At 39.4% G+C, this 25,403-nt stretch overlaps 2 protein-coding genes across 2 annotated transcripts in view; one reads left to right on the top strand and one right to left on the bottom strand.

Annotated features, from left to right (window-relative positions):
- LOC134800663 (zinc finger protein OZF-like) overlaps positions 1–24,645 on the top strand; it is a 208,160-nt gene extending 183,515 nt beyond the window's left edge. The window contains exons 4-6 of the mRNA XM_063773145.1: positions 18,177–18,299; positions 20,917–20,982; positions 23,537–24,645. Of these exons, the coding sequence (XP_063629215.1) occupies positions 18,177–18,299; positions 20,917–20,982; positions 23,537–24,645 (1,298 nt within the window). The remainder of the gene's footprint in view (positions 1–18,176; positions 18,300–20,916; positions 20,983–23,536) is intronic.
- On the bottom strand, positions 5,205–5,694 carry LOC134800609 (uncharacterized). Its single transcript, XM_063773094.1, has 2 exons — positions 5,550–5,694; positions 5,205–5,378 (listed from the first exon to the last, which is right to left on the bottom strand). Exons 1-2 carry the CDS (start codon positions 5,676–5,678, stop codon positions 5,205–5,207), a joined length of 303 nt encoding a protein of 100 aa, XP_063629164.1. The 5' UTR covers positions 5,679–5,694.
- Positions 24,646–25,403: the final 758 nt, after the last annotated feature.

Below are 25,403 nucleotides of genomic sequence, written 5' to 3'. Positions count from 1 at the left end.
CCTCAACTTCCGGCAACAAGTGACAAGCGACAGCTGACATTTCAAGTCGAGGTTGCCAGCCCAAAATCAGCAAAACTACCATGGATGAACAAACAACATCTTTATGGAACCAAATGTTGGAGCAATTGCGTATACAAACAGACTCTATAAACGCAACGGTACAAAAAACAATCAGCTCAACAATAGACGAGAAATTAGAAAAAATATCTTGCGAAACTGAACAATTAAAAACAGAGAACCAATCATTAAAGTCAAAAATACAGACCTTAGAAGCAGACTCGAGGAAAAATAATATAATAATCCACGGTGTTGAAGAAAGTGAAAGGAATAGCAGTGAATTAATGGATCTAGTAGTGAAAACTTTAAACATCGTCAATGAAGGTATACAATCCCATGAATGGGACGTTTGGGAGATTAGTAACATGGAAAGACTAGGGAAAAAACCTGTTAATAATAGCAAAATACGTCCAATAAAAGTTACGCTAACTCTAAGATGGCGAAAATTAGAACTTTTAAAGAACAAGAAACATATCCCAAAACATATCAAAATCACGGACGACTTCACCAAAGAAGTTATAGAGGCGAGGAACGCCCTATTCCCAAAAATGATAGAGGCTAGAAAAGCAGGTAAATTTGCTATTATAAAATACGATAAACTAATCATCAAGGAAAATACTGACAACAAACAAGAAAAAAGAAAGAGGACACCATCAACACCACCACAAACACCACCAAACAACTTTAGCGCAAGCCAAGGCAGAACTACATCCTCGCAGCCAGCTAAACAATCTAAGAAAAATAACTTTGTAGGAATCTTGCCTACTAACGCAGCAAACAGCTCTCCAAAAAACTAAAAGCTACAGGCAACCGGAATACTAAAACTACAAAGAAGTTAAAACCAACAACTCAAAATATACAGACAAATAAATGTAATAAAACACACCCAGAATTAATTTTATCAAAACACAAACAAACAGATCAACTTCCAAGCCGGTTGGTCACCGAGGAAGTTTTAGACCGAAACCTTCCAAAGAATTCAACATGCCCAGACCCCAACGAAAGTAATGAAAAACAATTACACTTAATAACATATAATGTAAGGTCACTGTCTTCGCACGAAAGACTCCTAGAACTAAAAGAATCCCTAGCAAACATAAAATATGATATTATAGGATTGGCGGAAGTGCGACGCCTAGGAAATGAAATAGCACAACATGAAGATCTAATTCTATGCCACACCGGACAAACTCCAGGTAAATACGGAGTTGGATTTATAATAAAGGCGCACCTTAAACAATACATTGAAAGCTATATTGGCCTATCAGAACGAGTCGTTTTACTTAACATGAATTTTCCAGACGCCTGTGTTTCTATAATTCAGGTCTACGCCCCAACTGAAGCAGCTCAAGAAGAAGAGATCAACTATTTTTACAAAACTATATCAGAAGCAATTAACCAGGCGCATAAAGATCTAGTATTAATGGGAGACTTCAATGCCAAAATCGGTCAACCTGAAACAAATGAATCCCTTATAACAAAACAGCATGGATATGGAGAAAGAAACGCCAGAGGACACAAACTCATAGAATTTGCCTTAGAGAACAATCTTGCTATCATCAATACCTTCTACAAGAAGAAACCGAAACGACGATGGACCTGGTGCTCACCAAATGGACAATATAAAAATGAAATCGATTACATAATGTCCAACCAACCAAAAAACTTCAAAAATATAGATACACTAAATATAACTTATCCATCAGACCACAGACCACTTCGAGCAGTACTCCTACTAACAAAACCAATTAAAAGTAGAGCAAGATACCAAAGTAAACACTTTAGTACACTCAAAAATGAAGAGGAAATATCAAAATACAAGGAAAACCTAGAAAAGTATGTATATAATTTGGAAAAATACAACATAAATGACACAGTACAAAAATTCCACGACAAACTAACAATTGCAATCCAAAAGAGTCTACAGAACGCATGTAGTACAACTCGAGAGACTCCGGGACGCAACATCCTGTCAGACCGCACAAGGAACTTGATGAAACGGAAACAAGAACTACAAAAAACTGCAAACAAAACCAGAGCAATGAAAAACGAACTTAAAGCTTTGTACAAACTAACAAGCAAATATATTAAATCGGATTACCAGAATCATAGATCTACAACACTTGAGCAACACTTAAAACAAAAAGGCAGCTTAAAAAAAGGATACAAAGAACTGCAAACAAAAAGAACTTGGATCGACGGATTAAAGTTATCAAATGGAACCAAACATGGTCGCGGGGAAATATTAAACATTGCAACAGATTTCTACCGGACTTTATATGCAAATTGCGATACAAAAAAACAAGAAGAGTTTCACAATCAAGAAATAATTATCCAAGAAAACAAAACACCTATAACACCAATAGACTGTAAGGAAATTATAGAAACTACCTGTAAGCTAAAGTCGGACAAAAGCCCAGGAGCGGACTGTATCACAAATGAAGCCATAAAGGTCGCCCAGGAAATTTTAGCGGCACCGCTAGCAGTCCTATGCAATAAAATATTGGAAACACAGGAGACGCCCATCCAATGGTCAGAATCAAGCATTATTTTATTATATAAAAAGGGAGATCCTAAAGACATAGGCAATTACAGACCCATTAGCTTGTTACCAGCAACATACAAACTTTTCTCTACAATTGTTAACAATAGAATACGTGCAACACTAGATAAGAAACAACCTGTGGAACAAGCTGGCTTCAGGAAAGGATTCTCGACCATGGACCACATTCACACTTTAGAGCTTGTAATCGAGAAGTATCAAGAATTCCGACGCCCATTATACATTGCATTCATCGACTACCAAAAGGCGTTTGACACAGTTTCCCACGAGAACATATGGACGACTCTAAAAACTCAAGGCATAGAAAGTGGATACATAAATATATTTAAAAACATCTACAAAAAAGGCAGCAGCAGAGTGAAGCTGGAAACCATGGGTCCGGCCTTTCCAGTGGAAAGAGGAGTCCGTCAAGGTGACCCCTTATCACCAACTATTTTCATTGCCGTACTAGAGAACGTCATATGCAGCTTAAAATGGAAAAACCAAGGCCTATTTATCAAAGGGAAATATCTCAGCCACCTCAGATTCGCAGACGACCTGGTGCTGCTCGCGGAATCGTCCCGAAACCTGCAACCCATGATAGATGGTCTCCAAAATGCAAGCAAACAAGTAGGACTGGAGATGAATATAAATAAAACAAAAACCATGACCAACTCAAAACAAATAGATATCATTGTAGACAACAAACCATTAGACTATGTTGAAAGCTATATATACTTAGGAAAGCAGATTGGTTTCAACAACAAGAACAATGAACTAGAAGTTGACAGAAGAATCAAAAATACATGGAACAAATATTGGTCTTATAAAGAAATATTTAAAAGTAGCATGCCAATAACTCTTAAAAAGAAGGCTACGGACACCTGCCTCATCCCCAGCTTAACATATGCTTGCCAGACATGGAAGTTCACAGAAAAAATAAAAAATAAAATTATTACTTGCCAGAGGGGAATGGAACGAAGCATGTTGAACATAAAAAAGATACAAAAGATAAGACATAGTAAAATAAAAGCAACAATAAAAGCAATAGATGCTCTAGAACACGCTAGAAAGCTAAAATGGAGATGGGCTGGACATGTGGCTCGCCTTAAAGACCACAGATGGACAGCCATAGTCACGAACTGGAAAGGCCCAGACGGTAAGCGCCGAAAAGGCAAACCAAACATGCGCTGGGAGGAAGACATGAAAAGAATTGCTGGTCCAAATTGGAAAAGAATAGCACAAGACCGTGAAAAATGGATATCTTTGGAAGAGGCCTTCACCTAACGGGTTCCTACAAATTAAATCAACAAAAATATATTAACAAACTTATGTATAACAAAAGGAAATAAAAGGCTTTTTATTTTTATTTTATTTATTTATAGTGAGGGTTTGGAACAAACTGCCAGTAGATGTGGTCTCGGCCCACAATGGCAACACCTTAGAGTTCAGACGTTATCTGATGATTGCTAGATACAGGCAAAGATACATTGATTGAGTAAGATGCGTAAAATGTAATACAATTTCGTACTTCATGAGATGGCGCTGTACAGCTCCATACATTTTGCAGTAACTATGATTGTCAAAAGATGATGTTAGACAATTCAATGACCGCAAAACATGGCGCAGTACAGTGCCATCTGTTTTGGATGTCAAGGGGCACCTTTTTTTTCTTAGACTTTGCCTTTCTATTACAATCAATTCTCTTTGATACAGGCAACATCAGCTGTTGTAACTGCTTGTCGGCATATTCAATACTATTTAGGCTACTGTCCACAAAGGCTTCCCGCTCTTCTTCCATTCGTCTCGGCTCATCTGGCCAGTCTCTCAAAAAGAACTCCACATTATCCTGCCATTAAATACTGTTCGCGCTCCGGCAACATTCTTGGCCACTAAGGAACCAATGATGGATGAGAACTGCGGCCAATCAGGAAGCGCGACGCTAGCGCCAGAGTTGTGCACGTATGACACATCGCTTGGAAGGCATTAAGTCCTTTTTCGTACTTTTTACTTGTTTTTGCGCAATAAAGAGAAAAATAAATGAACAAATTATTATTAATCATTGCAGAGAAGTAGACTCACCCAATACAAGCTCACTGGTCCCGTCTCTGTCATGTATTTCTGGATTATCTGACTCAACTGCAGATTCTTCCTCTAGAGCAAACAAACACAACTTAAAATAAATAATAAAATATTAAGGGACATCTTACTTTCTTACACACTTACATCTTTCTTACACAGATCAACCTAGCCCCAAACTAAGCATACTAAGCATCGCGCGCACCTGAGCTGCATACATCGCTGTCATAGCATTGTTAGTGGCTCCTACACATTAAAGTTTTCATAATCTTTTCAAAACTTTGATTATATGCAGATGCGGATGTCGAACATGTTGGTACAGGAACGCCTTAGCGGCGTAAGTGCTAGGTCATTTCATCATTACCTATAACGAAATTGTCTAGATCCAGAAAAGTCGGTTTATTAAATATAACACACCTATATTCATGCTCAAATATGTTTCGTTTTTTTTTTCATCATTCATTCAACATCCCTGCTTTTTACACTTTGGTTGAACATTGTTATTTAATGGACTCCTTTATAGAACTCAAACAGAATGACTAAAATTCACTGCTTCTCTACCTTTGACGCTCGCTGCCTGCGTGCGCGCCTGTAGCTCTGCCTGGCTGCGCTGCACTTGCAGCTTGAAGTCGCTCGCGTCTCGCAGGCGGCCCACGCACGCCGAGCAGATGCCGCACGAGCCCGAGCCGCCTACCACCAGCTGCATGTTAAATAATCATTCACACACATTCCCTAGTATTAAATTAAACACCGTGCTATCCTAGATGTAGATGCTATCCTAACACTATTTCTAACAAAAACATCCATCTGTACCTGAGCAATATTTTAAGTTTTTTTACGTTTCGCTCACTAACAAGAATGTCGTACTTACATTTATGTCAAAGCACTCTTTGATCATGTCGGCATATATCTCCGTCATGCCGAGATGTGTGTACGGCGTCGTCAGGTCCAAGTCCGGAGCACACCGCAGGCAGCAGCGACACGCATGCATCACGTCCATCACCACAACCGATATGTTGTTGCCGACGTTGCCGTTGTAAGTAGGTACAACGGACGAGTAGTATCAAAAGTAAATAAAACAAAATGAATCGTGCTTTGCTTTTGTTTCGTGGTTGTTTTGATTAACAAGTAACAAGCTAACCTCATATCAATATAAAATCCCTCAAAAAAATATATTGAAATAGACACCAAAGAGAATGTAATCACTACGTTTTAAGAGACGGGACTTCCATACTTGATTTTCTGAAATTGATTGTCTGTGTGTATGTTTGGTTATCCAATCCATAGATATAAGAATCATGAAGTTATAAGATGGGGTGAACTGTCACTTTTTTTGCCATACTAAATTTAACCTTATCACCGAGCCAGAAAGACGTTCTTACCAGACTAGAGAAAACGGTCCACTTGAGATAGCAAAGGTGGGTCGCGGTGTCTCACTCGCACATGTTGCCAATGTTAAAAATATATTATTGTGGTAGTATTTATATCAATATACTACTAAAGTTAAATACCTTCTTATATTATTTAAGTGCTATATTTAGAGTAAGGTTCTGATATCTTTTAAGAAATTTGTAAATAATTATGATGTCAATATTATTAACTGATTTAACCAAGCATGTGCACAACAAAAAAAAACATTAATTTTGATATAGTAGACATTGTAGTAACTTTGAATATTAATTGGTATCCCTAACGTGTGATGACATGTTATCAAAACACATGAATGAAAAAAATCTTAAAAATGGTGAATAAATGTTGCGTTAAAGGTTGTAGGAGTGAAAGAATTTCTAATTGTGGAATATTGTTTCACAAGGAAGCCACAATTATTACATTTTGCGATAAAAATACAAGTCAACATTGTCAAACTCATTAGGGTGACCATGATGTCGGCACGATGAGAATCAGTGTTACACAATTCTTATTACGTACTTGAAAGTAAGTTTATATGAATAGGTATGTATTTATTTCGGAATGTTTAAATTCGTGAAATGAGAGCCAATACAGAATAAATAATTGCCAAAATTGAAATCTAAAGGCCTTAAACATTACAGACACATTTATACATTGTTATAATAATAAAAAAACACATTGATAATAAAAGAAAAATAGAACTTTATGGTAATTTACTGACTTTTCGGACGATACCAGAAACGTTACTGGGAATTTACCCTCTTTGGAAAATTTACTGGGAACGGCACATCACTAGTTTCTTTCATTTCACGACTCTTCTCTTTTCACACAGATGGCCTACCACCGTGAACACCGAGGTTCGCAAATTGCGGGCATCTTTCTCTTTTACTCCTATAAAGGAGTAATTACAGAGACAGAGAAAGATGCTCGTCAAACGATGCAAACTTCGGTGTCTATGCTGCAGTGACAAGCGTCCTAGTTAAAAACTATAGCAAACGGGCGTAGCGGTCCCACGCGACCCTGTGGCAGTGGCGAATTTGCCCTAAGGCCGAGTAGGCCCGGGCCTAGGGCGGCCAGATATTTTAAGCGGCAGTCTATATGATGGGTGCTGAGAAAGGGGCGGCTAGTGCTTGCTATGAAGGGCCTGGGGCCTAACGCGGCAAAGACTGTAAAAAGCTCTCAGGACAGTGGGGGTGTCCTGAGAGCCTACCCCGAGCCGCTTTCGACGTGTTGCCTCTTTGTAGCACTTTCGTACGTAAGTGTGACAGAGGGGCGACACGTCGAACGCGGTTCGCGGTAGACCCTCTGGTTGTTCATAACCGAACACAAGTTATATTTATATTAAAACTCTTTAGGTTTTTTACTGTACTCTTGTCTATGATAGGAAACAATGGAATAGAAATAGTAGAAGAGATTGAGTTGTCATGATATAAAAATGTAAGTTTTGGTGGAGCTGAAATAAATTTATTTTAATACAAGTTGCAGTGAGTTGTTTTAATGTGGAGACACGGTCAGGACCAGGGCCCTTTTAAATTGTCTCGCACATACAATTGGTCCTTCAAGCTGTTTTAAGAAGATTGCATTTTGCAAATAAAGATGGAAAGTTTGAAGTCAAGAGCTACATCAACGATGATGAATTTTTAGTAGCTGTTGTTCTTCTCAAGAGAACGACTTCATTCTTAAACAAGACAAGAACGAGCATTTCGTCTGTTCGGAACGTCGTGATTTTCTACAGAGCCAGTTCGTGCGGCGACATCAGGCGGTTTCTGTGTTGGTGTATAGTTTCTAATAGTTTCCGTCGCGGTGAGGCGACCTGCGGCGAACAGTCTTCGGACGAGCTGCTAGCACCTGCTAGTATCCGAACGCGACGGGTCAACGACCGCAGAACTGTCACCGGTCACCGGCGCCTTGTGTTGTTTGTTGTGTTGTGGTGGACGTAAATCTTGTTTATTTAATATAGTTAATAGTTAGCATAACAATAGAAAGCTGGAAGATTGTCATACAAGTGTTCTGCACAAGTTCGCAAACTTATTTAGGTTCAAAATGGCTCAGTTAAAGGAATTAAAGGCCAATCGGGGATATGTAAAAGGGGCGATTAGTAGGTTAGAAACATTTTGTACCTCAAACGAATTCGCGACAGCGACACTTGAAGTGCTTGCTCAAAAAAAAGAAAGGGTGATTAAAGCATTTAATGATTACGAAGCGTACAATAGAGCAATCCTTGCTATTGAGCCTGAGGATGGTGAGTCGTATGAATTGTACGAATCTAAATGCGATTTGTGTATTGCCACGTTAAATACGCGCCTACATCCTGCAGAACCACCTGCGGCACAGATATCGACATCTTCCGGACTAGAAGCAGGTAAATTTAAAAAACTTCCGTGCATTAATATTAAAACTTTTGATGGCCAGAGTGTGATGGACTATCACCCATTTATAAATATGTTCAAAGCTGTCATTGATATGGATGCAAAATTGAGCTCCTGCGAAAAACTGTACTATTTACGGTCGTTTTTGGCAGGAGGAGCTTTAGATTTGATAAAGCATTTAATGCTTACAAATGGAAACTATGAGGTAGCCTTAAAACTCATTGACGATAGGTACAACAACATTCCAAAAATTATAAATTTTCATGTCAATAGTATCATTGACATGCCAGTTTTGACAAAATGTACAGCTTCTGGGCTGCGTTCCATAGTGTCAACTGTAAATATGCATCTTGCAGCATTAAAAAACTTGAATGAAAAAGTTGAGTTCTGGGATACTATATTGGTCAATATTTTGTCTAGGAAGATTGATTCCTACACTTATCGTGGATTTCATCTTGAGCGTGATATGAAAGAGGTTCCTAACTTGTGTGAATTGCTTACTTTCCTAGAAAAAAGAGCAATTGCGTTGGAAGCCACAATGACGGAAGAGCCGAAGAAGCCGGTGAAATCTGTTGTGAGTGCAGCGGCTGCCACTGGAGTCTCATGTAAGTATTGCCAAGATTCTCATAAAATATATGAATGCGCCAAGTTTAAGTTGCTCCCTTACAAAGAGCGATGTGAGTTTGTTGATACAAACAATTTGTGTAAATTGTGTCTCAATGGTCATCGAGGTAGATGTTTAATGAGATTGAAATGTGCAACTTGTCATGAATTGCACAACACTCTGTTGCATTCGCCAAACAAAGGTAAGGTAGCTAATGTTTCCTTGGCTGATGAACCCTCTCAGAATGTAAATAATAAAAGCAAATCAAATGATGGTTGCTTGCCTACCGACTCATCCATAAATGTGAGTTTGTCTGCTAGACCTCGGAATGCAAGTGTATTGCTTCCGTCTATAATTGTGAAGTTGAAGAAAAAGGATGGTACCTTTACTCATGCTAGAGCACTTCTAGACTCTTGCTCGCAGATACATCTTGCCACTGAAAAACTGATTGAGGAAGTAGGTATCTCTACATATGATACTGATGAGGTAGTGACTGGTGTGTGTGAAAGAGACAATAATATTGCGCAAAAGGCTGATTTAGTTATTTACTCTACCGTGGGTGATTTTAAAGTTGATGTGTCATGCTGTGTGACAAGGAAGATTACTTGTGCCCTTCCGCAGCAAACATTTGACACGTCTCAGTTTGATATTCCATCCTATGCCCAGTTGGCTGATGAGAAGTTCAATGAATCAAATGAGAATTCACTATTATTAGGTGCCGACGTCTTTTTCCAGGCGTTCCAGTATGTGTGCCGGCAGCTGACACCTGTGGGTCCATATTTGGTGAAGACGAGGTTCGGTCATATTGTAGGCGGGGCGCTGCCCTTTCCTGCTGGCAAGAAGTCTATAAGTAACTATTGTGTTACATCTAAAGGTAATCCTGTTGATTTTAATGTAGCTAGGGATGATTTGCAACCACCTTTCCCATGTGTTAAACAAAGTGAGGTTTGCTTGCTGTCAAACGATTGTCAACCTTCTGAAGACATTGTTGATATAATGTCCAAATTTTGGGATTGTGAAAAAGTACCTGACATCATTAGGGAAACCGGTACAGAGGTTGGGCAGGCGGAACAGATTTTTCAGGAGTCAGTTAAATTAGAAAATGACAAGTTTACTGTAGCCATGCCGGTGAAGGTTGAGTTGGACAACTTTGACTTAGGTGATTCTTTTAGTAGTGCCTTGCAACGACTTTTCAATTTAGAAAAGCGGTTTTCACGCGATCTGGAGTTGGGTAAAAAGTATAAAAAATTCATACAGGATTACATTGACCAAGGTCATGCTAAATATTTCGACATGTCTAATTATGACTTAAGTGCAGGTAATGTCCTGTTTCTGCCCCACCACCCTGTGATCAGTTCCAGTAAAACAACACCAGTTAGGGCTGTTTTTGACGCTGGTGCTGTCACAAAAAATGGTATATGTTTAAATGACATTTTGTTAAATGGTCCGGTGGTTCAAAAGGATCTCTTTGAAATTCTGATTTTGTTCAGAACTTTCAAGTATGTATTATTGTGTGATATAAAGGCTATGTATCGCCAAATTTTGATTGAGGATAAGTATCGTTGTTTGCAAAATATCTTGTGGCGCGATTCTCCTGACGAGTCAGTCAAATGTGTACAGTTGCAGACAGTTACATATGGTTTAAAGAATTCTGCGTTCTTAGCATGTAGGTGTTTGTTAGAATTAGCCCGAAGGTATGAAAGTCAATATCCCTTGGCTTCGTTCGTGTTGAAGCACACGTGTTATGTTGATGATATTCAGTGTGGTTCTAATGATTTGAATGAGCTTGCGCAGATGAAAAAGGAGTTGATAGGGCTAATGAAGTTCGCTAGTCTGTCTCTACACAAATGGTGTTCTAATAACCAAGAAATTTTAAGCGACATACCGGTTGAATTGCATCAACTCGATAGTAGGAGCTTTGATAAAAATAATGAATATGTTAAAATTCTTGGATTGACATAATGACGTCATTACTGATACTCTCGACATGAAGTGTCTTGTTAAAGAGGTTCAAGAAAAGTACACGAAGCGTCAGATGCTTAGCTTCATAAGTAAATTTTTTGATCCTTTAGGATTATGTGGCCCTGTGTTAGTGCAGGCAAAGATATTAATGCAACAGGTTTGGTTTGAATCGTTGAAATGGGATGAGGTTTTACCTCAAGGTCTTAACAAAAAATGGGTTGACTTTGCCAATAGCTTAGTTCAAATGTCTAGCATCTCGATCGCTAGGAATATCAATATTCAAGGAGCGCAATCCTTAGAATTAGTGGGATTTTCTGATGCTTCTAATGCTGCTCATGGATGTTGTTTGTACTTACGTGTCATTGATGCTGACAACAAGGTTTCGGTGAATCTTTTGTGCTCGAAGACGCGCATCAATCCTAAGGCTAAATCCTTGACCATCCCAAAATTGGAACTGAATGCTGCCCTGTTACTTGCTATTCTAGTTCGCAAGGTGTACAATGCTCTGTCCTTAAAATACTCAGTGAGTGCTCACCTTTATAGTGACTCCATGATTTTACTAGCTTGGTTAAAATCATTACCAGTAAAGCTTAACGTGTATGTAGGTAACAGAGTTGATAAGATTAATAAGCTATCCTCCGACTTTGAATGGCATTATGTAAATACGCATGATAATGCCGCAGATATATTATCTCGTGGTGTAGAGCCCCAATTATTGGAAAAATGTGACATTTGGTGGCATGGGCCAAAGTTTTTGTCTGACCCTACTTACCATCATAAACCTGTAGAACATGACATTTTAAAATCCGATATACCAGAGCTAAAACCTACAACTGAAACCTGTCATACTTGTGTAGATGTAAGTTCTAGCTCGATGGATGCTTTAATACAGAAATATTCAAATATAAACAAATTGACAAGGATTGTAGGTTATCTCCTTAGATTTGTATTTAACTGCAAAAATGTAAATATTAACAAACGTCAGGGATATTTATCTCCCCAAGAATTAGACTCTGCGTTGCGCATGATAATTAAATGTGAGCAAAGAAAGTTCTTTTGTAATGATATTGAAGACTTAAATAATAAGTTGCCATTAAAGTCTGGCTTAAACAGTTTGCATCCTTTTCTTGATTCTGAGGGATTGTTACGTGTAGGTGGTAGATTGCAAAATGCAGGATTGTCCTATGACCAAAAGCACCCGATGTTATTGCCCAAAGGTTCACATGTCACAAAAATAATAATTCATAATGAACACTTGAGGTTAAAACATGCTGGTGCTACTTTGTTATTGAGTACCCTAAATGAAAAATATTGGATTTTGAATGCCAACAGAGAACTAAAGTCCGTTTTGTATAAATGTATAAAATGTTTTCGACTTAAGGCAAAAAATGCTACTCAATTAATGGGTTCTCTACCACTTGATCGTGTAAATATGACTCGTCCATTTCAAATAGTGGGCACGGACTATGCCGGTCCTTTTTATGTAAAGCAGACTAGAATTAGGAAACCTGTGATCACAAAGGCTTATGTTGTGATTTTTGTATGCTTTGTTACAAAAGCCATTCACATTGAATTGGCATCTGATATGACAACTGATACTTTTTTAGGGTGTCTTAAAAGATTTATATCTCGTAGAAACAAACCTACTAAAATATATTGTGACAATGCAGCCTATTATAAGGGCGCGGAAAATGTTCTTAAGGAATTGTATGACCTTCAAAATTCCGCTAATCACCAATCAGCTGTGGTTGACTTTTCTAGTATTGAAAGAATATCCTTTCATTTCATTCCTTCTTATTCCCCAGTTTTTGGTGGTTTGTGGGAAACTGGCATTAAAAGTGTTAAATATCACATGAAACGTGTAATTGGTAACACGGTGTTTACCTATGAGCAAATGTACACGATTTTGGTTCAATTCGAAGCCATTTTGAATTCTAGGCCGTTGACCCCTATGTCTAGGGATCCTAGTGATATGACCTATTTAACTCCTGGGCATTTTCTCACTGGTAGTTCACTGACTTCTTATCCAGAAACGGATATTACAGATGTAAATATAGGTACATTAAGTTTTTGGAAACAATGTGTTCAATTGCAGCAACATTTTTGGCGGCAATGGCATAAGCAATACTTGGTTATGCTGCAGAGTAGGCCAAAGTGGAGAAATGGGTCTCCCAACCTAGAAATAGGCACTTTAGTTTTGTTGAGGGAAGATAATACCTCTCCGTTGTGTTGGCCAGTAGGTCGAATTGTTGATGTTAAACCTGGTAAAGATGGTAAGGTTCGAGCCTTGCATGTAAAAACAGCAAAAGGTTTCATTGTTAAAACGAGTGTTACCAAGGTGTGTCCCTTACCAATAGATTACAGTTAGGTAAACTGTTTTATTCATTTGTTTATAATTTAGCGATAATGCTGAAGTTAGTTAAGGTTTAATTTTTGTTGATTTTTAACATTGTAAGTGTTGTTTTTTGGCTAGGCCCCCAACATGTTCATAACCGAACACAAGTTATATTTATATTAAAACTCTTTAGGTTTTTTACTGTACTCTTGTCTATGATAGGAAACAATGGAATAGAAATAGTAGAAGAGATTGAGTTGTCATGATATAAAAATGTAAGTTTTGGTGGAGCTGAAATAAATTTATTTTAATACAAGTTGCAGTGAGTTGTTTTAATGTGGAGACACGGTCAGGACCAGGGCCCTTTTAAATTGTCTCGCACACTGGTTCTGTCAGCATATCTGTCTCTCTATCTCTTTCACTCATACCTGTATTCTTGACAGACGTTACGGCGGACCACCTTCCTGAGGATCGACCATGTTCGTGGTCCAGCATCTGGGCGTTTTCAGAAATAAATATCGAAAACCCGATTCTCACAGATCCCGGTGTTTTTGGGTTCTTTCAACTCAGAATCACTAGCATATTCAATTCTGATGATAAAATAAAATGTCCCAAAAATTTGTATGAAAATTGTACATTCCACTACGTCACGCACATACAAGTGAAAAAAAATTTCATACTAAAACGTGACGTAATGGAATGGACATTTTGGGACATCTTTTTTTAATGGTGGGGTGGAGAATGCTGTCGATTCTGAGTAGAATGAGCCCAAGAACGTCCAGTGGCCTATTTTATAAAGCTACAAGTTACAATTTACAAGCGGAAGTCTCGTTCTAATACATAGGGTTAGAAAGAGACTTCCGCTTGTAAATTGTAACTTGTAGCTTTATAAAATAGGCCACTGATGTGAAAGAATCAGGTTTTCAATGTTTATTTCTGAAAACGCCCATCTACGCCTATTAATAACAGTTTTTAGAACAACTAAATTAAGTACCTAAGGTTGTGTGAAGCGTTGTACAGAAGAGAAAAAAAACTATATCCATCCCTTTTTAGGCCATAATACTAGTACAGCGAAAAGACAGTATGATTCTTTATAACTGATATAACTATGCATGAATAAGAAAAGATCCTGGCCAAACTATATATTCAATGTTATCCTAATATCCCACATACATATGACTTATGGACCCATGCAACGGCCCACCTTGACTTCTCATGTGGACACACTTTTTGGCTAATGTACACTATCCGGTTTACTCTCTAGGTCCGTGGTCAAATGCGTCAAATGTATATATTTTTTTTGAAGGATTTGTCCCATGAATCTAGAATATACCTGGATCTGGCATGAGTGGTGGGGGTAACTGACAGAACGGGATAGTCTTATGTATCTTTCAGTAGGAGTAGCAGCGAAAGAACTATTATTGTTTGTCCTTGTCACATTCTCACATTTTATTTGTTCCCCATCTTTTTTTAGTATGGATAATGGTGGGCAACAAATGAATTCGACCAATCACAGCGTCGCATTTGCGTATGTTTTGTCCCTCACCGTGGCACGCGTATACCACTTCTATACGATCCTACCTTCTATGATTTGTCCGGATTTGATTTGAGGTTAGCTTGTTAATCAAATCAAAACAACCACGAAACGAAAGCATAGCACGATTCATTTTGTTTTATTTACTTTTGATACTACTCGTCCGCGGCTATTTCACTTTAGGGTGATTAGTATTTTAACATTCTGTTAATTTATTAATTATTTCATAAAGATAAATTCCCGCTGTTGGAGTTGGAGTTTGTCAGTGTCAGAGGAAGGCACGGAAAAACGAGGAAGGGCTACACGTACCTACTTACAACGGCAACGTCGGCAACAACATATCGGTTGTCGTGATGGACGTGACGCACGCGTGTCGCTGCTGCCTGCGGCGGGCTCCAAACAAGGACCTGACGACGCCGTATACACATCTCGGCATGACGGAATTATATGCCGACATGATCAAAGAGTGCTTTGATATACATGTAAGTACAACATTCTTGTTAGTGTAGCAAAACGTTCTTCAACTTAAAATTTCGTTAAGTTAACGGTTAGGTTATAACTTGATTGATTATTTAACATGCAGCTGGTAGTTGGCGGCTCGGGCTCGTGCGGCATCTGCTCGGCGTGCGTGGGCCGCCTGCGAGAAGCGTGCGCCTTTAAGCTGCAAGTGCTGCGCTGCCAGGAAGAGCTGCAGGCGCGGCTGCTGGGAGAGAGCATGAAAGGTTGGGAAGCACCACACATCAAACATTTCAGTCATTCTGTTTGAGTTGTATACAGAAGTCCATTTAATACCTATTTTACAATCACAATTTTTGCAATTTAAGGTGGCACCTCATTCCCCATTCACTCCTGCTAAGAATTGACTACCCAATATCCAATGATGTTATTGGACTTCTTTTAAGCATAAATTTAACAGGAAGATGATGTGATATGTGTTGTGTTTGTTTGCTCTAGAGGAAGAATCTGCATTCGAGCCAGAATATCCAGAAATGCAGGATGAAGATGGGACCAGTGAGCCTGTATCAGGTGAGTCAACTCCTCTGCACCTCTAGCACAACTGGCCGCGACAGGCGCGAGAAGAGACAGATCGGCGCGACTTGGCGGCTTGTCGCGTGTTGGCAGCACAACTCACGCGCGAGAGCCGCGACAATCTCGCGATCAGGTGTCACTGTCAGAAAATGACAACGATCGCGACTTTGAACTAAAATCCGTAGCACAACTGCCTATTTTGAGACAAAATATTCTCTCGGCTTTATGTCAATCCGCGAGTTGAAGTCTACGCGACTTTATAACGCGACTCGCTCTCGCGGGTGGTTTGCTTGTACTTTTTTAACTGAACTCATGATAATTATAACTTAAAAACAAGTTTCATATATTATGTAATAATATAATTTGTATAATTACTTATTGCCCTTCTTATTATTAAACCTAATATATTATTAACATCTAGAACCACAATAGAGAAATTGTAAGAATCTTCTTTATTACGCTTGAAAAGTATTTTCTCTCTTCCTTTTTATTCGACATGCGGCGTAGGACAATTAAATATCACCCTGGAAAGAAAATTGGTTTGTAAACAAAAAAATAAAATATGGTCGTGACTTCATCGAGGACTATGAAATAAGCTTTTCATATCAATTTGTCAAATCATAAACAGTTACACAGTACACACACATGCCATCCATTATTGGCACAATATTTGCTTATGAAAGCAGAAAAATATAAATGATCGTATTAGATTCATAATTGTTACATATTTGCTGTAACTTATTTTTAAAATGTGTTTTTCAATTAAAAGACACATCAAGATTGTTTACCTTATTTCTAATGCTAAAAAAAATGAACTATAGATAGGTACGCCATAACCATTATGGTTATTATAATAGTTCACTTCCTCGGTGGTGTTCTTAAAGCTAAAGCGCTTCTCACATCTTAGTGACTTTAGAAACGGACAGCTCCGCGTTTGAAACCTACAAGCTTGCCTAGTGTGTTTCTTTTCCTGACTCTCCACTTCGGGTCCCGTTGGCACATTCCTGTTAACAATATTTTCCTTTGGGTGCTGGGATATCAATCGTGTCTAGGATAATGCTGGACTTATTCTGAAAAAAAAACACAATTTACAACAGGAATATGAGAACCAAACCAATAATAGCAATTCCATTAATTATAGTTATTTACAAAAATATTTTATTTAAAAGGTTTATTAAACAGAAATTAATAAACTATATATTATATATTTTAAGGAATATTATCAAAATTTAGTATATAAGGCTCTATTACTTACATTTTTTTCATTGTTTTTCTCGTAATTAAATGTTGACAAAATTTGAAAGTTCCTTGACTTTGACAGGAAAAACTTAACCATCGACAATAAACTAGATTTTTTACCACCAAAGAACGAATGAAATAGCGCAACCCTGTTTCCGATTCAGTGTTGTCACATGTAAATAGCATTTATGTTTAGACTTTGATTCTATCGGGGAACACTGATGAGTCGCGCCGCGACTTTGAGTTCTCTACGCGGCTGTTGCAGTCGCGGGTACAAGTTGTGCTACGGAAATCGACAGATTTGACAGCCGCGGGAATGTCGACTCGAGTCGCGGTCTAAGTCGCGGATGCAAGATGTGCTAGAGGTGCTGCAATGGATAACAATAATCATTAGTGTTTCGGCGGTTACATGGCCGGCTCCCTGACACTGGGGTTGCATAATGCATCACTACCATAATGTGATTTGTAGTGTTTGAAAATTGATTTAAAAAATATGTACCTATGCTAGTTTTAAGGTATTTATGTATGGGCCACTAGTTGCCTGAAATAAAGAGTTTCATTTCATTAATAAGCCGACAGGCAGTTACCACAACTGATGTTGCCTATATCAGTACATAGAGTAATTCAGTGGTTCTCAATCTTTTTTTTGACGGAACCCTTTTGGAAAGCGAAATACTTGATGCAACCCTACAATAAAACAATAGTTTTTAGAAGTGTGTTTTTTTACTAATAAGCATAGTGTTGTAAATTCCGAGCGGAACCCCTGCAGGGGTGTCGCGGAACCCTAGGGTTCCGCGGAACACACTTAGAGTATGGCTAGAGTAATTGATAAGAATGATAAGTGTTTTAATTTGTCAAATTTGTTGACATTGTGTTCCGAGACCACATTGTTTGCTCCAAACCCTCACCTTGGTTGCTAAATGACATTTGGTTCACAGTAATGGTTACTAGGTTTGCATGAATGAAGCTTGTGGCTTAACTAGCCTGTTGCTTATAATCTTGTATCTTTGCTTCAGGTGGAGAGCCCCCAGTCAAGCTAGAGACGCTGGATGACGATGGCACCCCTGATGAGATATTGCGTGAGTTTGAATTGGATGATAGGTTTATTAGGTTTAGAAGATGTGACTCTAGTCACACAAGTCAGACCAACGCCTGACGAAATTTACATTATCTAAAAGATCTTGCGTTATCGGGCATATTGCCATGGCTTGTGGGAGTCTGTCCTGGGGTCCACTTGTCAACTAATCCCAAGATTTTAAATATCTGTATAAATAATGTGAATATTAGACTGATCACCCAGTGAAGTTACTTAAAATCATGTCACACATGACGGATATTAGGAATATTATTACCGTACATAAGGCCTCTACTTGAATATGCTTACCAAATTTGGAGCCCATACTTTCAGAAGGATATAGCTTTACTTGAAAAGGTGCAACGCAGGGCAACTAAGATGGTATATGGATTACGTAATAAGCCATATGACCAAAGGCTTGCCAATCTTGGTTTGACAACCCTAGAGCGAAGAAGAAAGCGTGGTGACCTCATTGAAACATTCAAGATCATACATGACTATTATGACTTACCTGAACTAAAGGACCTGTTTGTTATGAGCAAGAATCATCGTCTAAGAGGCCACAGCTCAAAGATTATTCGAGTTCCCAGCACAAGCAATCCTAGGAAGCACTTTCTATCAAACCGCGTCGTACGCGAGTGGAATAAATTGCCAGAAACAGTGATATGTGCTCCTTCAGTGAATAGTTTCAAAAACAGACTTGACAAACACTTAAACAAAAAAAAATGAACACTAATCGTTAAAAAAACAAGTGCAGTGATATACACGCATCAGCTTTCAGCTGCTAGTGTATTAAACAATATAATAATATTAGAATAATACATATACATAGAATGTTTTGACATTGGAAATGTCTTTTCGTTCGCTCCAGTATACGGTCCGATTTCACGAAAAAGTGCGATCCCCTTATATCTCGGAAAGTTGTGAAGATATGATACTAAAAAATAGGCTCAAAAGACGCATAATCACGAGAGCTGTAAGGTGCAAAAATAATTATTCGAGAAAGTCAAAAACAAAACAAGTTATGGTCGAAATAGTGAAAATAAAATTATTTTTTTTCCGAATTTTTGATTTTGGTGCTCGATAATTTGGAAACCAAGAATGATATCAAAAATTTGAGAAAAACGGCTCTGGACAATTTAGTCAGCTACAATTTGAGCCTAAAACAAAGACGATCGGGTTAAGGGTTTGCCCTGTAGCCTAACCTTAAAATAGTCAAAAAGTCAGAACGACATTTTTCACAGGACATTTATGACTTCATGTTTCGCAGAGTTCGTTATCGGTGTTTGTTGTGAATTATCGGGATTATGACGGCAGAATAACACTTGCACTGCGTGGGCTTTCAAAATCGCTGCAGATTTTTCTTGGTCTAACTCTATCTATCCTGTTTGAGACAGGCGTAGATAACGCACTATTCGACAATCTATGCATTCTTGTGGTGGTGGAAATAGAAATAGAGATAGAGGGAGAGGGAGAGGGAGAGGGAGAGGGAGAGGGAGAGGGAGATAGCTGATGCTGAACCCTGGCAGTACCTAGTGGAGCTCGGGTTTAATACAACATAAACACACGCTGTTTTGGTCATCGGACTCGTCTCGATGAGCACTTAGGAGAGTAGTACCCAAGATAGAGCTGATGCTGAACCCTGGTTGTACCTAGCGGAACTCAGGTTTGGTGCAACATAGGCACACGCTGTTTTGGTCATCTCTCGTCTCGTCAAACTGCTGTCAAGAAAATTTCATATCTTGCAGCAAATGGGCCGCTGCCGATCACCACTTCTCGAGTTGACTACGGATTTGCCGTGTAATAATTTTCTTGTACTTTGAACATTAATATATCCTGCTTATTAATCGAAAAATGAAATATGTACCTATACTTATGCGCCACGGCGACAATTATTCAAACTTGGATACGCGTGTGGAAATTTTGCAATTTGTTTGTTCACATGCGTTATGTCCAGGATACTTGTGTTAGTCTAAGAATAAAATAATTATCATTCAACGTTGTAGTTTTATTTTGTAACTTTTTCCTTATCCAGACTTTCTCGTCGCTCAGCTACAATATTTTTTCGAATTCCGTAGATTCATTTCCAATGTGCTCGATAGTCGTGTGAGGCACGAAATCTGTGAATTTTATAAAATATAATTATAATATTATCATTTTTCTAAAAACAGTCTTCTTCCTCGCGTTGTCCCGGTATTTTGGCACGGTTCATGGGAGCCTGGGGTCCGCTTGGCAACTAATCCCAGGAATTGGCGTGGGCACTAGTTTCTACGAAAGTGACTGCCATCTGACCTTCCAACCCAGAGAGTAATCTAGGCTTTTATAGATATTAGTCCGGTTTCCTCACGATGTTTTCTTCACCGAAACGCGACTGGTAAATAAAAAAAAATATATTTCGTACATAAGTTCCAAAAAACTCATTGGTACAAGCCAGGGTACCCATGACCTCCGGATTGCAAGTCGCACGCTCTTACCGCTAGGCCACCAGCGTTTTGAAGTCATATTTGTTTAAGAACAGTAAGAAATTTAAAAGTAAAATGAATTTCTTCTAGATAACAAGTGTAGGTACTAAAAAAATCCTTTCATGATGACCAACTATTCAAACTATTGTAAAGAAGAAATTTCACTCAGTCCCAGTTACACGGGGTTTAACATAGTGTTGATACTGTTGCTTGCTCTAGATGACATGCTCCGGTTAAACACGGCGGCCGGAGACGGGGCGAGCGACGAGGATGAGCCACTGTTGCGTGAGTACCTGCTAAATATGAAGCAGGTTATTTATAGCCTTATATCAGAAATACACTTTTATACTATATCTACAGTTTTCCTTAATCTACAATAACCGATTCTGTGTGCCTTTGGGCAAAGGCCTCCCCCAATCTTCTCCACTCTTCCTTACTTTGCACTAATCTGGTCCATGTTTTAGTCCTTCCAGCCATGTCTTCGATTTCATCGGACCGTCTTTTAAATTGCCTGCCTCTGTTTCTTTTATGCCCTCTAGGGTGCCACCTGCTTCATATACAAGTCACTAGTTCATGTGGAAATCAGACTTCAGTTCATTCAAATAATGAACTACTACTTAATTTAATAACCCTTCAGTAGCGCTTCCAATACCGGGATGTACGCTTGTGTCGGTCATGAACTAAGAACTGTTAAGAATGAATGAAGTCCCAGGGCCGAAAGGAACTAAATCTTTTTGCACGCTCTGAATCGGTCTTTAGGTCCTTTAGTTCAGTGAGAAAAGTGAGCTGATTGACTTGAGTGAAACGGAAAACAGGTGGAAGGAAATGGGTCACAATGACGCTGGCGCAAGTGTGAACGAGATAAAAGAATGACATGAAAAGTATAAAGGAAAAACTAGTATTTTTTTAAATTCTCTTCTGTGTCAAGTTTTTAGGGTTCCGTAGGCAAATGGCAAAAAACGTGTGATGTGCTGCTTGGGCAGGAGTCACATATCCCCTCGGCCTGGAAGGCTGGAGAGGTTTACCGAGCTAGTCTCAGATTTGGGAGAAAGGGGACTTACGGGTTGTTAACACAAACACGGATAGTACACTGGTATAGACGGGGCTTTATGCCGTTTATTGAAAACACTTAATAGCTAACACTTATCACTATTATGCCCCGGTGGGCCGGTTCCCTATAGTAGCGGCGGGATACGCGAGTGCCCTAGGTAATCTACACGCAAACCTAGCTCCGGGTTAGATCGTGGTAGGCGGGAGTGATAGGGACGATCGGGGACAGGAGTTACGCCGGCCGGCGGCGTCCGCTACAGGCCCTGCGTATGAGGATTCACTGGCAGGCGGTGACCGCTCCAGCCCGTGATGGAAGGGAACAGCCTGGCCTAGGCGCACATATGTCACCCCGGCCGCGACCGCAAGAAAGGGGCTAGGAGAGGTGTAAGTAATCGTGGTCGGCGGGAAGGTTAGATTGAGGGCAGGGGCTACGCCGGCCGGCGGTGTCCGCTACAGGCCTTGCGTATGAGGATTCACTGGCGGGCGGTGACCGCTCCAGCCCGTGATGGAAGGGAACAGCCTGGCCTAGGTGCACATCTGTCACCCCGGCCGCGACCGCAGGAAGGGACTAGGAGAGGTGTGTCGCCGAGAAGCGGCGGGGACGGAATGGGTCCTCTACTTTTTTTTTTTTTTTTTTTTTTTTTAACATAGAAATCTGAGTCGGCCGGAAAAATCCGGCCCTATTTCTCATTACCCTAAAGGCATGGGTCCTCTACTGAGTGCTGCGCGCGGTTATATAGCTGCCGGTTGGTGCTCCCCTCCGTCGCGCCCCGCACCGCGCCGTCGTGTCGGTGTGGCCGGATTCCGTACAGGGCGCGTCGCTGCGGTGACATGGCGCGCTGGTGACATAGCTATGTCACAAACGGAACCCTTATGGATTCGTCATGTCTGTCTGTCTGTCTGTCCGTGTATGTCACAGCCACTTTTTTCAGAAACTATAAGAACTATACTGTTGAAACTTGGTAAGTACAAAAGTACAAAAATAGAAAAAAAAAACAATAAATTCTGGGGGTTCCCCATACTTAGAACTGAAACTAAATATTTTTTTTTCATCAAGCCCATACGTGTGGGGTATTTATGGATAGGTCTTCAAAAATGATATTGAGGTTTCTAATATCATTTTTTTCTAAACTGAATAGTTTGCGCGAGAGACACTTCCAAAGTGGTAAAATGTGTCCCACCCCCCGCCACCCCCTCCTGTAACTTCTAAAATAAGAGAATGATATGGTTTGAACGAGATCTAGTAAGTAGTTTTTTTAATACGTCATAAATCGTAAACCGCAATTTTATTATGTTACTTGCTGCTACGGAACCCTTCATGGGCGAGTCCGACTCGCACTTGGCCGCTTTTTTAAATTCTTAATCGTCGTATATAGTGTCGTATAATTATACTAATTATACATAGTCAATTTTAGAACAGATGTGCGAGAAACGAAGCTTATATTATTAATTATTATAATAATAATAGTGTCGTACAACTAAATTATATTCAGTTAATAAATGTAAAAAAAAAAAAAAAAAACATGTAAAACCGATTCCTGTTCATTCCCAGCTGACCCCGCTCTCAACAACCGAACTGAATTAAAGGAACTAAAAGACCGAACTAGTTCATTTGACCAATTGACTGAGAGCGGAGCGCTCTCTGTAGTGACCGAGGATGCACAAAAAAGCGCAACTTTGCTTAGCGCAGTGTTCAGAAAGATGACGCTTTCCGACCGCAGGGTAGAATAATTAATTATAACCCGTATATTATAATCTGTTTAAATTGTTTTGTTAATTTGTGTTTCAGTGTGTTCGGACGACAACGCCGCCCGCGCCAGTAACCAGCTCGCGATGGCTTGTTCCGTGGTGCTCGAGCGCCTCCGCGACGACGCGACTGTTCACAGAGGAGACAAACCATACACGTGCGAATACTGTAACGAACGTTTCAGGAACAAGTCTATTTTAAGAAAACACATTCAACACAGTCATTTATCGACCGAAAAAAAACCATTTGCTTGTGATTTTTGTAGTTCTACGTTTCAAACCGATTTGCTTGTAATAGAACACGAGAAAAGCGAACACAGTGTTACAAATTTCATGTGTGCGGAATGTGAGTATACAACAAGTTCCAAGCAAAATTTGGAGACTCATTTAAAGAGCCATTCTTTAGTGAATAATCTTAACTGTAGTCACTGTGATTTCAAATGCAGCGTTGAATCAAACCTGCGACGTCATCAAAAGACGCACTGCCGGAAACACCAGATAATACTCGCTGGAAAACAGCGTTATAAATGTAGTCAATGCGACTACAAGTGCAGAGATCGTTATTTGTTACAAAATCACGAAAGGACACACACTGGCGAAAAGCCTTTTACATGTTCCTACTGTGATCGCAAATTCAGTGACAAATCAAACTTAAAAGCACACCAGATGATACATACTGGCGCGAAGCCATTTCAATGTAGCAACTGCGACTACCGGTGCAATCGAAAACGCCTGTTACGAGTTCACCAAAGAATACACACTGGAGAGAAGCCGTACAAATGTAGTAATTGCGACTACAAGTGCAATAATATGTCAGACTTACGAAAACACGAAAGGATACATACTGGCGAGAAGCCTTTTCATTGTAGCCACTGTGATTACAAATGCAGACAGAGTTCAAACTTACGAAAACACCTGATGACACATACTGATTCGAAGCCATTTAAATGTAGCGAATGCGACTACAGGTGTGGGCGGACAGAAAACTTGCTAAGACACCAAAGGATACACAGTGGAGAGAAGCCGTACACATGTAGTCATTGCGACTACAAATGCAATCGGAAATCTCATTTAAAAATACACCAGAAGATGCATACTACAGCGAAGCCAAACAATGTGGCATGTGCCACTACAAGTGTCGTCAGGCTGTAGACTTGCGCAATCACCAAAAGATACATTGTCGATTTGTGTAAAAAATGTCCTATAATATTTATTTATTTATTAGTTACATTCAGGAGAAAAGCTGTACAAATGTAGTATTTCCAACTACTTAGGCTCCAGAGAATACATAGTGAGGAGTAGCCCCGTACCCATATGCCATACCCACTGAGTACGCAAGTCAACAAAAGTACGCATTATAAAATCACCTAAGGACAATATTGTGAAAAAATTTAAAAGTGGAAATAATTACTGTCTTGGGTGAGACTTGAACTCGCGGCCTCTGGATCGATACTCCAGCGCACTGCCATCTGAGCCACCAAGACCTCATCCTTAGCCAGCGAATCTTTTCACCATATGGGTCTAGGGGACCATATAGCGACATCTACCGTATACTTCTTAAACGGCTACCGGAGTACGAGTATTTTTTCTACTTTTAAATTTATTCTAAGCTTAATAGCATCATTCGCAGACGTTACTGCTTGTTAAAAATGAAATTAATATTGTGAAAATTTGTTTCTGTAATAACTAAAAGGGACGAGTTCGCCTTTGTACTTCTTACTAATTGTATGTCATCTTTATGTATTTTTGTACAATAAAGAGTTTACTACTGCTAGTTGTAGTTACTAATAGGGGATATTACTGCAATGTTCTGCCGCCAGAATGCAGCACTACCGCCTCTAGTAAACTCATAGAGTAACTTTTACATACTGTGCATTAAATTGTTTTTTGACAAGTTTTCACAGACAATA

Source organism: Cydia splendana, chromosome 20 (genome assembly GCF_910591565.1).
Source record: "Cydia splendana chromosome 20, ilCydSple1.2, whole genome shotgun sequence".
Taxonomy (NCBI): Eukaryota; Metazoa; Arthropoda; class Insecta; order Lepidoptera; family Tortricidae; genus Cydia; species Cydia splendana.
Note: the sequence above shows the minus strand (reverse complement) of the source record. Positions and strands in the feature narration are given on the sequence as shown.

Bases quoted from the DNA above. Each gene is read 5' to 3' on its own strand.
- LOC134800609 (XM_063773094.1), bottom strand. From the start codon at position 5,678: ATGGACGTGATGCATGCGTGTCGCTGCTGCCTGCGGTGTGCTCCGGAC. The intron at 5,379-5,549 runs GTAAGTACGACA...TTTAACATGCAG, and splicing joins AAGAGTGCTTTGACATAAAT to CTGGTGGTAGGCGGCTCGGG.